The 14,648-nt window shown below is 38.7% G+C and overlaps 1 protein-coding gene across 1 annotated transcript in view; it reads right to left on the bottom strand.

The window, feature by feature from the left end:
- Positions 1–3,108: 3,108 nt before the first annotated feature.
- LOC132384915 (protein HEG-like) overlaps positions 3,109–14,648 on the bottom strand; it is a 65,633-nt gene continuing 54,093 nt past the window's right edge. The window contains exons 11-13 of the mRNA XM_059956546.1: positions 13,582–13,669; positions 11,232–11,409; positions 3,109–8,856 (exon numbers count right to left, since the gene is read on the bottom strand). Of these exons, the coding sequence (XP_059812529.1) occupies positions 8,734–8,856; positions 11,232–11,409; positions 13,582–13,669 (389 nt within the window). The 3' untranslated portion in view covers positions 3,109–8,733. The remainder of the gene's footprint in view (positions 8,857–11,231; positions 11,410–13,581; positions 13,670–14,648) is intronic.

Genomic DNA, 14,648 nt, shown 5'->3' with positions numbered 1-14,648 from the left:
ACAGCGCTTCCACTTTCCAAGGAGGTTGATGCAAGTGAATTGCTCCCCCTGCCATCTTAACTGAGTTTTACAGGCACACCGTCAAGAGCATCCTGACAAGCTACATCTCCATCTGGTATGGGAACGGCAGGGCATCAGACCAGATGTCCCAACAAAGGACTGTAAGCATGGCTAAGAGGATCATAGGGGTCTCCCTACCATCCATCGGGACATTTATCAGGAGAACTATGTACAGAAACCTTAGCATTATTAAGGATCCCAACCAACCATCCAGCATCCTCTTTGACTTTCTACCCTCAGGCAGGAGACTCTGATGCATAAAGACAAGAACGGTCAGGATAGGAAACAGCTTCTCTCCTCAGGCCATCAGGCTTCTGAACTCACTGCCACTTCACATTAAAAATGTCACTAGATAATTCATAGTATACCTTACATTATTTAATTTATGCTCTTTGCTTATCTATGTGTAATTTACTTGTTGATTTCATTCTTACTTTCCTAAGTTATTGTGTGTTATATAGTATGTGTGTTGGGTGTATTACTGTGCTTTACACCCTGGTCCAGGAAAATGTCTCATTTGACGATATACAGTACATGTATATAGTTCAACGACAGTGCCTCTACTTCCTTGGGAGCCTGTGGAGATTCAGCATGTTATCAATAACCTTAGCAAGCTTCTATTGATGTGTGGTGGAGAGTGTGCTGACTGGCTGCATTACGGCCTGGTATGGGAACACCGATGCCTTTGAGTGGAAGATCTGACAAAAGGTAGTAGATTCAGCCCAGTACATCACATTGAGCACATCTACATGTAACATTGCCATAGAAAAGCAGCATCCATCATCCAAGATCCTCACCACCCAGACCATGCTCTTCTCTTGCTGCTGTCATCAGGTAGAAGGTACAGGAGCCTCAGGACTCACACCACCAAGTTCAAGAATGGTTACTACCCCTTAACAATCAAGCTCTTGAACAAAATGAGATAACTACACTCATTTGACTCTTACTTTATTTAGTTATATCTGCATTTGCACAGTTTGTTTTCCATTGTTTACAGTTACTGTTCTGTAGATTTGCTAAGTATGCCCACAGGAAAAGCATCTCAGGATTGTAATGTGGTGACATGTATGGACTGTGATAATAAATTTTACTTTGAACATTGAACAATAAACTTCTGCATTTCAACAAATTTATATAAACATTTTGTTAATTTTCTGTAGTACCATCTGGTGCCTTCTGGTGGCACCAGTGACTTACTCAGTTACTTCTCCCACCTGCTGGAAGCTACTTTTCTCCTGTTGAAGTCCATTGTGAATTTTCAGAAAGGAGTTAATGCCTTTTAGAAAGTTCACCAGTACAAGTTCACCATGGATATTTGACCATCTGCTGACTAATCGTTGATTGAATATAGAGAAACACAAATTACACAGTGAAATTACCAGCTCTTGCACAATATTGCTGAGCCATTGAGTGATAATTACAGCTTGAAATCAAGTCCCAAAGTTTACCGCTCATTTCCCAAGCATTCAGATTAATTACAGGTGCCCCGCTGCAGCAATATGCAAACAAGACAATCAGATTTCCAAAATAGCAAAGTATTAAGCTATTAATAGTTCCTTTAGTAGTAATCACCAAGCTTCAAAACCTGGGCCTCTACACTTCCCTCTGCAACTGGATCCTCGACTTCCTCATTCCTCAGAAATAATATCTCCTTCTTGCCGACAATCAATACAGGTTCACCTTAACGATGTGTGCTTAGCCCACTGCTCTACTCTCTCTATGCTCATGACTGTGTAGCTAAGCACAACTCAAAAGCCACCCTCAATTCACTGATGATACCACCATTGTTAGAATCTCAGATGGTGATGAGGAGGGCATACTGGAGATAGATTGGCTGGTTGAGTGGTACTGCCACAACAACCTTGCGCTCAACGTCAGTAAGATCAAGGAATTGATTGTGGACTTCAGGAAGGGGAAGTCGGGGGAACACACACCAGTTTTCAATTGAAGGTTAGTGGTGGAACGGGTGAACAGCTTTAAGTTCATGGGCGTCAACTTCGAGGATCTGTCCTGGGCCCAATGCATTGATGCAATCACCAGAAAAGGCATGTCAGTGGCTCAACTTTGTTGGGAGTTTGAGGAGATCTGGTATGTCACCAAACACTCTTACAATTTTCCATGGATGTGTGGTGGAGAGCATCACTGCCTGGTACGATGGTTCTAATGCATCCGATCACAGGAGGCTCCAGATGGTTGTAGCCTGAAGTCATCTCCATCGCAGGCACAAATCTCCCCATCACCAAAGACACCTTCAAAAGCTGGTGCCTCAAGTAGGTGGTATCCATCATTAAGGACCCTCACCATCTGGGACATTATTACTACCGCCCAGGAGGTAGACCCACACTTTCCAGTAACAGTTTCTTTCCTTCAGCCATCAGATTTATGCGTGGTGCATGAACCCTACCTTGTTATTCCTTTTATTTCTGCACCGTGCGCTTATTTTTGTAATTTATTGTAGTTGTATGTCTTTGCACCGTACAGCTGCTTCAAACAAAAAAAAAACTTCATGTCATATAAGGCAATGTTAATAAATTGTTTCTGAGCCATACAACCAGCATCTAGGAATTTAGAAAACAACATGCTACTGTTATCTTCTAATTTCTTGTTTATATCATCTTTTTCATTTAATGGAATATAATTATTTCCAAATATATGCACATTGTAAATGGCAACCTCTTAACTCATTTAACATCAGTATATCTGCAGGTGAATCATTTAATCTGAAGGTCTAAGAGCTCGGTTTTGAAAGATGCGTGCCAGACGTCGGGATAACAAAGATAATCGTTCCTTCCGTAGAAATGCTCTTCACAAGCCTCCGGGGAGCTCAATTACCAAGCTAGTCTTGCACTGGTTTTCTAACTAGGCAAATTGAAATGTAGTTCTGGGCTGCTATGTGATTCCCAACCACACCATAGTGAAATTTTCCACTGAGGCATGGCATTGATTATAAAACAACAATGTTTAAATACATTAATATAGCCTCGTAATACAAGCTCATGCCAATATTATTTGGACCCAGTACTTGCTATAGATTGAGATAAGAGGAACTGGAAAGTAATTCTTTATTTCAATTTAAACATTTTAAAATTTTGCAATAGTAATCAATATCAATAGAAAAACATCTTTCAATATTACAATACCAGTGATTCTTTTTAAAACAGCTTTTTTGAAATTCTCTTGATTTTACTCCTATTTGGCATTAAATCGCTTTACAAGTATCACAATTGCAATGTACAAAAAGTTACAAGCGAAACAGTCAGTCTGAATCAAGAAAGCAACTTTGGTCATTTTTATTACATGCAACAGCAGCAAATAAATCCTTTTGAGCAAAGAAAAATGCTGAAGCTCCCAAAAATACACAGTTTCCATTACATTTTTTTGCTGAAACAGAATAGGAAGCAAACACAAAAGACATCTGTAAAATAGACTCAATATAGAATGGAAGTGTCTCCCTTATGTATGTTTTTGGGATCGATGTGGAAATTATGTCATCTCCAAAGGATCATTGATGCTTCTTTTGTGCAGGGTGATAAAATTGAAACCCAGATTACCAAACTAATTCCAGCCTCTTGTTAAGAGCATTACATCAGTTAGTCTCTTTCCTTTTGCACTTTACACCATGAAAAAAGAGTTGTACCCAACTCAGTCAGAAATTTTCAAAAATGGTAAAAATCTGGGCAGGTCTTCACAACATTCCAAATTTAATTTTTTTTTAAAAAGTCTATGCAGTCCTTTGGTTTCTAAATGCACAACCACCAAATCATGACCCTTGCAAAAATAAATGCTGTGAATGGCTTTAGAATGGTTTATCCCAAACTAAGCACTGAAGTGGGACCCTGTGCATTTTCCACAGGATCTCACTACATCTCATTGCAGAAAATCTGCAGAGTCAGAGAAAGGCATCACCCACAACTGGCACATTTCCCGTATCAGTGAGATTGCAGGGAAACACATTATGACCGTAGGTTTAAGGGATAGCTCTTACAATCACTCGAGAGGACACGCAAGTACTGGTTAACGCGCTACAAGCTATGATTAAGGTCTTGACTACTGGAAGGCACGGAGACTCACTGAGCTCAGCAAAAGAGAAGCCGGGCAGGAGGTGAAAAGCATGGAAATGAAATTATGGAAATGCTCTAGACAGCAGATTTTGTAGAGAGACAAAGTTAACATTTCAGCCCTGCCATTTTTATCGGAATTGACTGGAGATGCAGATGCTACTGTAATCTCCCCCCAGGAGTGAGAATCTCCAAATTAAAAAAAAGGGAAAATAAATTTCATGACCCCACAAAGTTACATTCTGATGATTTGCACATTGTTTATGCCTGCAGACCAGAGATCCTCATGGGAAAGAGTTCTTTGGGCTAGGCTTCAGTGATCAGAACAAGACATTGATGTACTCATTGTGTTAATTTCAGACCAGTTGGAACTGCAAAGAAAGTTGCAAGAGGACTTTTCAGTATATCTAAGCTTCCCATCCGATTATTGGGGCACTCTGTCGACATTTGGAGAGGATCATTTTGCTTCCACCGGGGTCTCAACAACTCTTCCCTTGTCTGGGTAAGTAAGGTTGTGTGGGCAGACCAAGCTCATCTCCCTTGTAGCTGCCTTCCTACACCAGCTCTGCTGCTCCATGCCAAGGACCATCAAGTTCTAGGTCTAATTGCTGCTCCTCTGACACATACTACTGACTGGAATTTTATAAAATGTGCTATGTTTAACACATGAAATCTCCACGTTTACTGAAATGTGGCCCTAAACTAATGCAGGCAAAGACATCTCATCGCGAGGAAAGCAATCATGATGCTGCTTGCATGGTTCTCATTGTAGCAACACCAGTGTGAATGGCTATGGAAATAAAGGGTACCCCTTACACCCAGCCATCTGTCCCTCCAGACAGTATTATTTCATTTTGACTTGTGGTCCTACAATGAGGTCATACCTGCTTCTCAGAAACATGGCCTTCAGTATGAGGAATGAAATCTGCTTTTTAATGGAGTGGAAACCATTACTGTCAATGTAAAGAGCTGGGATCTGCGGGTGGCGGGGTGGGGGGGGGGGGTGGTGTGCACAATGTGTTTAAGTGCAACCAATGGCCACCAGCTCCTACGGGAGGCTACAATGCCAGCAAATCCTAAGAGATGCCACCTAATCCTTGTTGAAATCAACAGGAAGATAGATTAATTCATGTACGTGAGGCCTAGAGGCCTAGACACCGTGGAGATCTGCCATGGTCACTCGGAAAGAGCCTATGGCTAGGAAGTTAAGAATCAACATAATTTAACCTCCATGATGAACAGTCCAGGCATAAAAGGGTCCAGGTCTTCTTGCAGAATGCCACACAACTCCGTGATGACAGATTCAGAAAGACAGAGCCTGTGCTTAGCAAAATGATACAGAAAAGGTGCAGGTGTCTCTGCAGACAAGGGGGGGGGGGGTGCTCTGCTTGCCACTTCTCTGAAGCTCATTGACCCACCAAGTGACCAGTCATAGACATAACTCTGCCTTCAGTAATGGACTGCAGTCAGTTGTGTTAGCACAAAGCCACCCATGGAATGAACATCTCAGAACTAAATATTGGTATAAATATAATCTTAATTAAGCACATTGTACTAATTCTGGAAGATGTTTGAGCAACCAGAATCAGTTCTGGAACTGCCAAATCAGATCTCCCAATAATGAAGAGCATCTCTTTTAAAAGCAGAGGGAAAGTTGGACAATATGCTTTCACTTATACTGAGATTATTCCATGTCTGTCACAGTGTGAAGTTTGAGCTCCAATTGCTGTTGGCATATGGAGAGGGGTGGTAAATAAACAACATCATCCTTAGGTGCGTGACAGATCTTGGGAAGAGTTCAAACCATGCAAATGCCTGGTCCAATTCTGGTCCAAATCCAAAAAATAAATTCTGAAATAGTACCACTTAAGAAAGCAATGTTACACAATCTATTTACTAGGCTAAAACACGACTTCAAAGCCTACGACAACTAATTCTTTCCAAATGCAATGAATACTTGTAATGATCTCTTGTAAAACACAACCGCCCACCCGCCCATGCACCCACAACATCAGGCCCTTCTTGAGAAGCATCAGCAATTGAACTTCTCTTTTTGAGAATACTGGGTAAAGTTGGCAGCAAAAATCAGAATGAGGTGGAGAACCAAAAGCAGGTCATGTTCAACTGTTCTATGCTAATAGATAAACAATTTTACCAATGTAAAATATGCATACATTCCAGACAAATGTGATCTACTTAGGCTATGAAAACTATAATCCACTTCTTAAGCAAATGAACCTTGCATTTCTGATAGACTTTCGAAGGATTGCAAAAATATATCCTTTGTAAAAGAGAAAAAAATTAGGCACGTCTTTGCTATTAATACAGTTCAATTTTGAAATAGAAACAAAATGTTTCCTTTTACATGCATAAACTATCAATGTTTCATTAATGTGCTTCAAAGTTTAAGCTATGCAATTTAAGCAATGCAATTAAATAAGATACCTCAAATTGTCCACCGGACCACCTTAATGAGTTAGCTTCTGAAGAAACTTTGTCTACACATAAAAATAAGAAATGCAAATGTTTGAAATAAAAAGATTGCTAGGACTAATTAACATTTGCGTGGTTCAGTCTTTGGAGCTATTTCCCATATGGCCAAATTGGGGAAATTAATGGGCTTTGCTATTTGATAATGCATTGTCACCACGTTTTAAATCATTAACAGTCAAGTGCTACTAATACTCATCATTATTTAAACTATTCTTTAAGAATAATCAGAGAAGGAAAAACTAAACCTGGAATTCCAACTACTTAATCTGTAGATATTTTTATTTGTGTGTTTTTATTGTGTGGTTACTATACCAATATGCTGTAGCACTGGTAGTTCCTTTAGTTAACTTAATAAAACTGATTTAAGGCTGGCAGTCAGACCTTTTCCACTAGTTCTATATGGCCTCAGCCAATCTCACTGGGGCAGTAAAAATGCTGTCCCTACAGAAACTATGCACCATGATGTCAACATCACATGTATATGACTATACTTGGTCACAGGGTCTCCATACTCAAGCTCATGTGTTAGTCACAATGCTATGGTCAGCTTGTAAATATTCCCACAGTGCAGCTAGCTCACAGAAAGAACTAGAGGTTACAAAAGTATTGGAGAGTTAGGTAAGATATCCAAGACCCAGAATTGAAATGTAGCACTGAGAATAAGCCAAAGCAAATTTTACTGACAAATAAAAAAGGGTGAATTTCTCTTACAGTGTTAGCCATTATATTAAAATTTTCAACATGTTAAGAAACCAGCTATCAAAGTCAAGATAAACAATCAAAATCTACTTTAATGCACATTTGACAAGCATAATACCACCCCTTAATGCCAGGTAAAAATTAGATTTTGTGTCTTCACTGCAGAAAATAAATTAATGAATCGATAATCAAAAGACTGAAGGTTTTAAACCAACTGCAGATTCAAACCAGAAGTTTGTCTACAGTAGTCAATAAACTAAATATACATCTCGGAGCTAAAGTATGCACCAGAATATTTACAAGATATCTACATAATCCATTAGTAAAATATGCAATTTTTAAAACAAAGCTAATTTTTGGTGAAAATGTGCCCTCCTTTAGCTTGCTGGTGATGCAATAAATGAATGTCGTTTATCATGTTAGAAGGTGAACAATTTCCATCTAGTATTTTAAGTGGCAAATTTCTAATTTACTACTTCCTACAAACCAATCTCTCAATACAAGTTCAAAGATAATTTTCTCATTATTTGTTGTGGTAAATATAGTTATGTGAAAAGTTATCTCATCACATTGCTTATTACAGCCCACCTAAGGAAAGCAGAGTAATACTACAGAGGTGGTGATAGAACATCTATTAAAAGTAGACTGAAATTATTTTTACCCCTGACTTTACTAAAGGAGGAACAGTTAGTGGTGTGGCTAGGCAAATGCATCCAACCCTAATTAAGTACATTCAAACAAGCATAAAAATGTTACAACTTTCCTTGTCATTATAAAGGAAGGTTGATATTCTAAGGATAACTTTTTAAATCTTAAAAGTAAAAGGGCAATTTAATATATTCTTTCATTTGAGAAGTTCAGGTGAAGATTCCTGAATCATTTCAAAGGAGGCCTTTCTACTGCAGCTATGTGCAGTATGACATTGAACTCTGAATGAACTATTTCCCTGACACAGCAGAGACCTGTATGCTTAGGGTTTTGAAAATTAATGCAGTGAGTCAGTATTTAATTAAAACAATAAAATGCCTCAAATGGGAGATACTCTTCATATCAGGGATTCACTCCTCCCGCAAAAATCCCAACAGTGGTGTCAAAGAAATTGAGTGGCCAGTTATTCTAAGTTTCTTTCCTCTCCCCTGTTTCGTGTGGTTATATCTGGAGTAAGGATTTGATTTGCTGTTGGAGGAGGAGGAGAGGTAAACAACATGTTCTAAAAAGCTGACATTGGAAATTTGACTTCCCATCTTGATATTTTAGTAGCCAATGAGCTGGAATTCCATTTTCCAATAACATGGGTTTAGAAATTTGTAAAAATCATCTTTTTTCTCCCCTCCCTCATACTAGCTGTGCAACGAGCACACAAGTACAAAGGGTTCCATCCTCTTTATTTCAGTATGAGTGCATTTATGCCATCTTCTCATTTTTACAGGTATTCTGGCTTCTTTTCATCACTGACATAATATGGATTCTCCTGCCCTTGACAGAGATAAGTGTAACGAGACTGCTGTTTTCCTTTAAAAGTCTTCAGGTCATCATTCTTCTCAGGCTAGAATAACAAAAGAATGCAAAACAAAGTTAGAATCAAAAGACAGGATTTGATTTTATAAAAGACAAACAATATACCTCTCAAAGACTTCCGAACTGGTCATATTAAATGCAATTGCACAAAATAAATAGAGCAAATCCTTAACGTTTGTGAGGGGGCCATTCCAGAACCACCAGGAATCTCAAAAACAGGAAGTCATTTATATATAGGTACGAAAGTCAAAAAACAGTATGTAAAATGCAACAGATAACTTAACACCATTAATAAACTCACCGTAATCTATATTGATGGTATAACAATCACATATTGTGCTGGTAACTTTGCAGTTTTCTACTTAAGTGTCAGTTGTGAGCTACCAGTTGCTATGGATAGTGATTGAGCTATTTTCCCACCCATTTTAAACAATATGTTTGTTTAGTTTGGGGAAAAGGAAACAGAGGAGACCAACAGTGATTAGCTGAAATATGGCAAAGTGCTCCCTCTAATAACTTCCTTGTATTATATTCCTCTGTTGGTTTTCTCAAACTTATTTTATCTATGAAGAGGGTTGTCCACAATGTGTGGAACCTTGCAAATTAAATTTGACTACTTTCTCTCGTGATATTTTCTGTCTGAAATTTGAAAGTTTGAAGTTTAAAGTAAATTTATTATCAAGTTATTATACATTACCACATACTACCTTGAAACTCCAGTGACACTTTCTATCTGAAATATAAAATATGCATTCTTCAAAAGGGATAAGCTTTGGGAGCAGAAGTATATTACTTTACTTAACTCTTGCACAGGAATTACATTCAAAGTTCAGAGTAAATTTGTTACATGTTGCCATTTTCAGACAGACATTCACTAGAAAATGAAGAAATTCAACAGAATTTTTCAAAATAAAACTATACATAAACAAAGACTGACAAACACCGGTGTTTGACAAACTGTGCAAATAAAAATAATACTGAAAATATGAGTTGTAAAGAGTCCTTGAAAATGAGTCTGTGGGTCATAGATCAGTTCAGAGTAGTGGTGAGTGAAGTTATCCACATGAGATCACGGCTGATCCAAATCTTAACTCCATTTACTACCTGGTTTTATAAATGAATTATAAGCAAAATAATTTATTAGCAAAAATTCACCATTCTCGGATTCAATATTTTAAATTGACCTCACCACATCAGTGTTTTAGGGAAAGCGAGGCTATTGCCCAGTGTGTGAAGACATGTCATAAACACAAGAGATTCTGCAGATGCTGGAAATCTTGAGCAATGCACACAAATGCTGGAGGAACTCAGCAGGTCAGGTGGCATCTATGGAAGGAAATAAACAGTCGGCATTTCGGACCGAGCTGCAATATTGACTCCTTTTTCCCTCCATAGATACTACTTGACTTGCTGAGTTCTTCCAACATTTTGTGCGTGTTGGTGTGAAGATATGTGCCTTGATAAACAATTGCACATGTTTCTTTCAGTGATAAATGCTGAAAACAGACTACACCTAAGTGAAGTATCGTAATAATCACTTTCAGGCCATGCCTCTCACTCAAAATTCAACCATATACTCACTAGAGCGATTCACTTTATGATTTCTACATTAGTCATACACAAACAGATACTATTCCCCATTCAGAGCTTGTTTTTATATCGCTGAGGGAACCTACATTAAATTGTTCTGGAGAATCTGTCATTGGCCATCCCTGGTACAACTAGATTTTCCACCGTGCTGCTTTGGAACCTCTTAAAGTAGGCATTCTGGCCAAAAAGGAGAATAATCTTCCCCTTCCACATTCTCAAATGGAGAAAACATTAGAATCTTTCTGGATTGAAGCTACATGGGCAAATTGGCTCTCCATCTTCAATTATCATTGGAACTTACATGGTCATATACTGAAATCTCCATTTTGGTTTCAAAGCACAATCATTTTAGGGAAATTGGGCAACAATTCCTGAGAAACGTGAAACTTGTACTTTACAAGAAATAACTGTAGTGCAGGAAGGGCTTGATTTCAGTGCCAGCATTTTAAGTTGGCTTGGCTAATGAAGTAAAAATCTGAAGCTGATTCAAGGAGTCAGCAATGGAGAGCTGAAGCCCATTACTGTCTCCCTGGAGCACATATATCCTTTTAAGAAGAACGTAGGGACTCACAAGAAACAACTTATTCAGAGTGCATGAGAAGAGGGAACCAAGGGAGACTGGAGAAATATCTACTAAAAGTGCCATTCCAAGTCTGTTGGTGGGTTAATTCCAGATTCTTGTGTGGAAATCTAGACGAGTATTTTGCCATTTCGAGAGACCAGAAGAAAGTAAGTGCACAAAACGAAAAGGGCAAAATTACTGTTGATATTTTTCATCCTCAGCTTCCAATGTACATTTTTAACACCTCTCACCATTCTCCCTCCTTCCCGGTGGATATCATTTAAACTGCTGGTGCTTCCGTTCTCCTGCATTTCAAGTTGATTGCCATCCCAGTGCATGGTGGCACGAGGGATCTTCGGCATCTCGGATTTGGGCCACATTATATAATCATGCGAGCTGGATGAGGAGCTGTAGGCACCGCTCCTTAATCTGCAAAAAAAAACAGTTCTGCTTAGTTGCAATTCAGTCCCACCATCTACTGGACCTTGAGTAATATAAATAATACACTTTGCAAGGACATGTGAAGCTCCTTGAATATACAAGCATTAGTTCAAAATCTTTTGTACCTTAACATTTATCCACCAAAGTGAAAGGTCTATTTAAATTTTAGAAACAGCTTCTTCCTTCTGTCATCCGATTTCTGAACGGTCCATGAACCCATGAATACTGCCTCACTATTTTACTTATTTCTGCACTAGTTATTTATTTTATATATATTCTTATTGTAATTTATAGCAATTTATATGTATTGCATTGTACTGCTGCCACAAGACAACAAATTTCACAAAGATAATAAACCTGATTCTGATTTTGAAATTATTTCCTCTTGAATATCCTGCCTTTCAAGGACCTTTCCAGAGGAGGTTCACAGGAACGATCCCAGGAATGGCAGGGCTAACATGTGGTGAGCGTTTGATGGCTTTGGGCCTACGTTCACTGAAGATTACAAGAATGAGGGGGAGATCGCATTGAAACCTATCAAATACTGAAAAGCTCAGATAGAGTGGATGTGGAGAGAACATTCCCTATAGTGGGGGGAGTCTAGGACCAGAGGGCACAGCCTTAAGAGAAGGATGTCTCTTTAGAACAGAGATGAGGAGGAATTTCTCAAGCCTGAGGGTGGTGAATCTGTGGAATTCATTGCCACAGATGGCTGTGGAGGCCAAGTCATTGTGTATTGTGATAAGTTCTTTAAGTAGCGAGGGTGTTAAAGGTTATGGGGAGAAGGCAAGAGAATGGAGTTGAGTGGGAAATAGACCAACCATAATGGAATGGCAGAGCACTCAAATAAGGACAAATAGCCTAAATCTACTCCTATGTCTTAAGGTCTTTCCAATGTGCCTTGACTATCCAATGCAGACTTTACAAATACCTGCTGTTTGTTCCTCCTGACTCATCCATGAATGAGTCACTTCAAACCAAGTTAGGCTCAATGGTTTGAGTCACCATTAACTTTAAGCACTTGTACTGAGGAAGGACTAACCAAAATAGCACCATTATACCAAGGCAGTGAGGATAGTATCTGTTATACGGTGCAGGTTACTTAATGACAGGTGAAAGGACAAGTGTCAACTGGACTTGTACGCTTCCAGCTCTGACAAAAAGGGTGTTGGCCAGACAGCGCTACAAGTCTGATCCACAATTCACTAAATCACATTGGATTTTTCTGCATTTTCTCCAGTCCAAGCAGCTATCCAGCCTCCATATCACTTCATCACTTCCAGAAAAAGCACTTTGGTGGGTAGTTGGCAGGAATGTAAATGCTAAATGTGTTAAGGACAGGTACCTCTATTTGAAATGGGGTGGTTAATAAAGCATCAGGTGTACCTCCATATCCAAATTTTACTCTGCTAAGCCGACAGTCAAGGAAAGTTAGGCCAACAATATTCATATACTCAGGAGCTGTTATTTTAGAGTATGCAAAGGCTTTGTACACAACAGTGACATCAGTATAGGATGCTGGTCCCCGAGCAACCTCTCTTCTATTGTCATTGTACTGTAGCAGGATCAATTGCGAGAATGTGGCAAGTGTACATGCAGCCGATTGATTGTACAGTCAGTCAGCTGGATCTCCTACACACAGGGGGCTCTCTTTTGGCATTGGGTTTCAAGTGTGTATGTTTTTCATCTTGGTGGGCCCGGCTCATCACTCCCACACTTAGTTGCCCAATGTACTCTGTTACTAACATAACAGTAAAAATGTTTGATGATATTACTCCATTGTCTTGCTTGCTCCGTGCATACAGTACATAACAGGTATTGCTTCTTGCTATGCAAGGGAAGCTAAATCCTGCATGATTTAGTGATATGTTGGGTTGAAGTTAAAGGAACAAGATAGTTGATATAATGTATAATTTTGTCTTTGGATTTGATTGTGATTTATTGCACAAGAAAAATAGTCAAGGTGTGAAGAACACATCCTTTGCCTCTGACATTTAGCAACTGGTTTGACAGACCAGTTAAGGAAATAGAGTGAAAACTTGGTTCTCAGGACTACTGAACATTGCTATGTTTAGTGAAGATAGGCCAAGCAGGTAACCTTGTCCTCCAGCAGCATCTGACAGAAAGAACTCAATTAGCTTGTTCAGGTCACATCCTTACCTGAGACATATTCCCATTAAAGCCAACAGCAAGAGTAGGAGGATACCACCCAGGACACAGGACACCACGACAAGAGCCAGTAAATATGCTGGGAACAGAAAGATGGAAGACATGTTAATATTCATCTGAATTAATGTAGATGGAAATGTATCACATGTCCCTTCAATAGGAATTTGAATACATTTAGTAAACAAAGTAAAGTAAAACAAGTAAACAAAGTAAACAAGTATTACACATTAAAGCATTTAAAATGCACAAATTATTAATTCAGGTAATAAAAAGTGATTAAGATTCCTTTTTGATCTGAGCCGAACTATAATAAACTAAATGCTAAAGACACACACTTAATGTTTTAGCAACAGCTTCTTCCCCTCTGCCATCAAATTTCTGAATGGTCCATTAACACTATCTATTATTCCACTTTTACACAAAGTAAACCTGTAGTAATTTTTTTATGTTTTGCGCTATATTGTTGCCACAAAACAACAAATTTCACGACATGTCAGTGATAATAAACTGGACTCTGATATGAAAGGAATGGGAGAAGGAACATAATGAAGGCAATTACAGTGGATTCCAGTTAATTGGGACACCGCTTATCTGGGACAACTCAAAAAACAAAAATTATTTGAGAAAATAGACATTTTCTTATTTGAGATGCACTGCCACTTAATTGGGACAGGAGACTGTTGCCAAACAGTTTCTAACTAGCGTCAGACGCATGCACTTGTGTGGCCATTAGATGCTATACTGTACTTAGAGTGAACAGTTTTTAAATAGTGTCAATTACGTTCAAAAAGCAGTGATTTTTGTTACTGATAGTTGGCGCAAAATAAGCAGCAAGAGAATTTAGAACTGTTTTGCTCACTGAGGTTTCAAGCATTCAGGCTTGGAGATGCCAGCAACAGCCAGGAGTGAACTTGAAATTATTTCTCTACTTCAACAAGTTAGGAACTATGAAGAATTTGAAGGTATAAATAATCATTTTGAATGTTACAATAAAAATGAAGTCTTGGAAGATGCAATCGTCGATAGCATTGTATAAAGGAGTTTATAACCATTGGCTG

The sequence above is a fragment of the Hypanus sabinus genome, chromosome X1, assembly GCF_030144855.1.
Source record: "Hypanus sabinus isolate sHypSab1 chromosome X1, sHypSab1.hap1, whole genome shotgun sequence".
NCBI lineage: Eukaryota > Metazoa > Chordata > Chondrichthyes > Myliobatiformes > Dasyatidae > Hypanus > Hypanus sabinus.
The sequence above is the reverse complement of the archived record's forward strand: the minus strand, read 5'-3'. Positions and strand labels throughout refer to the sequence as shown.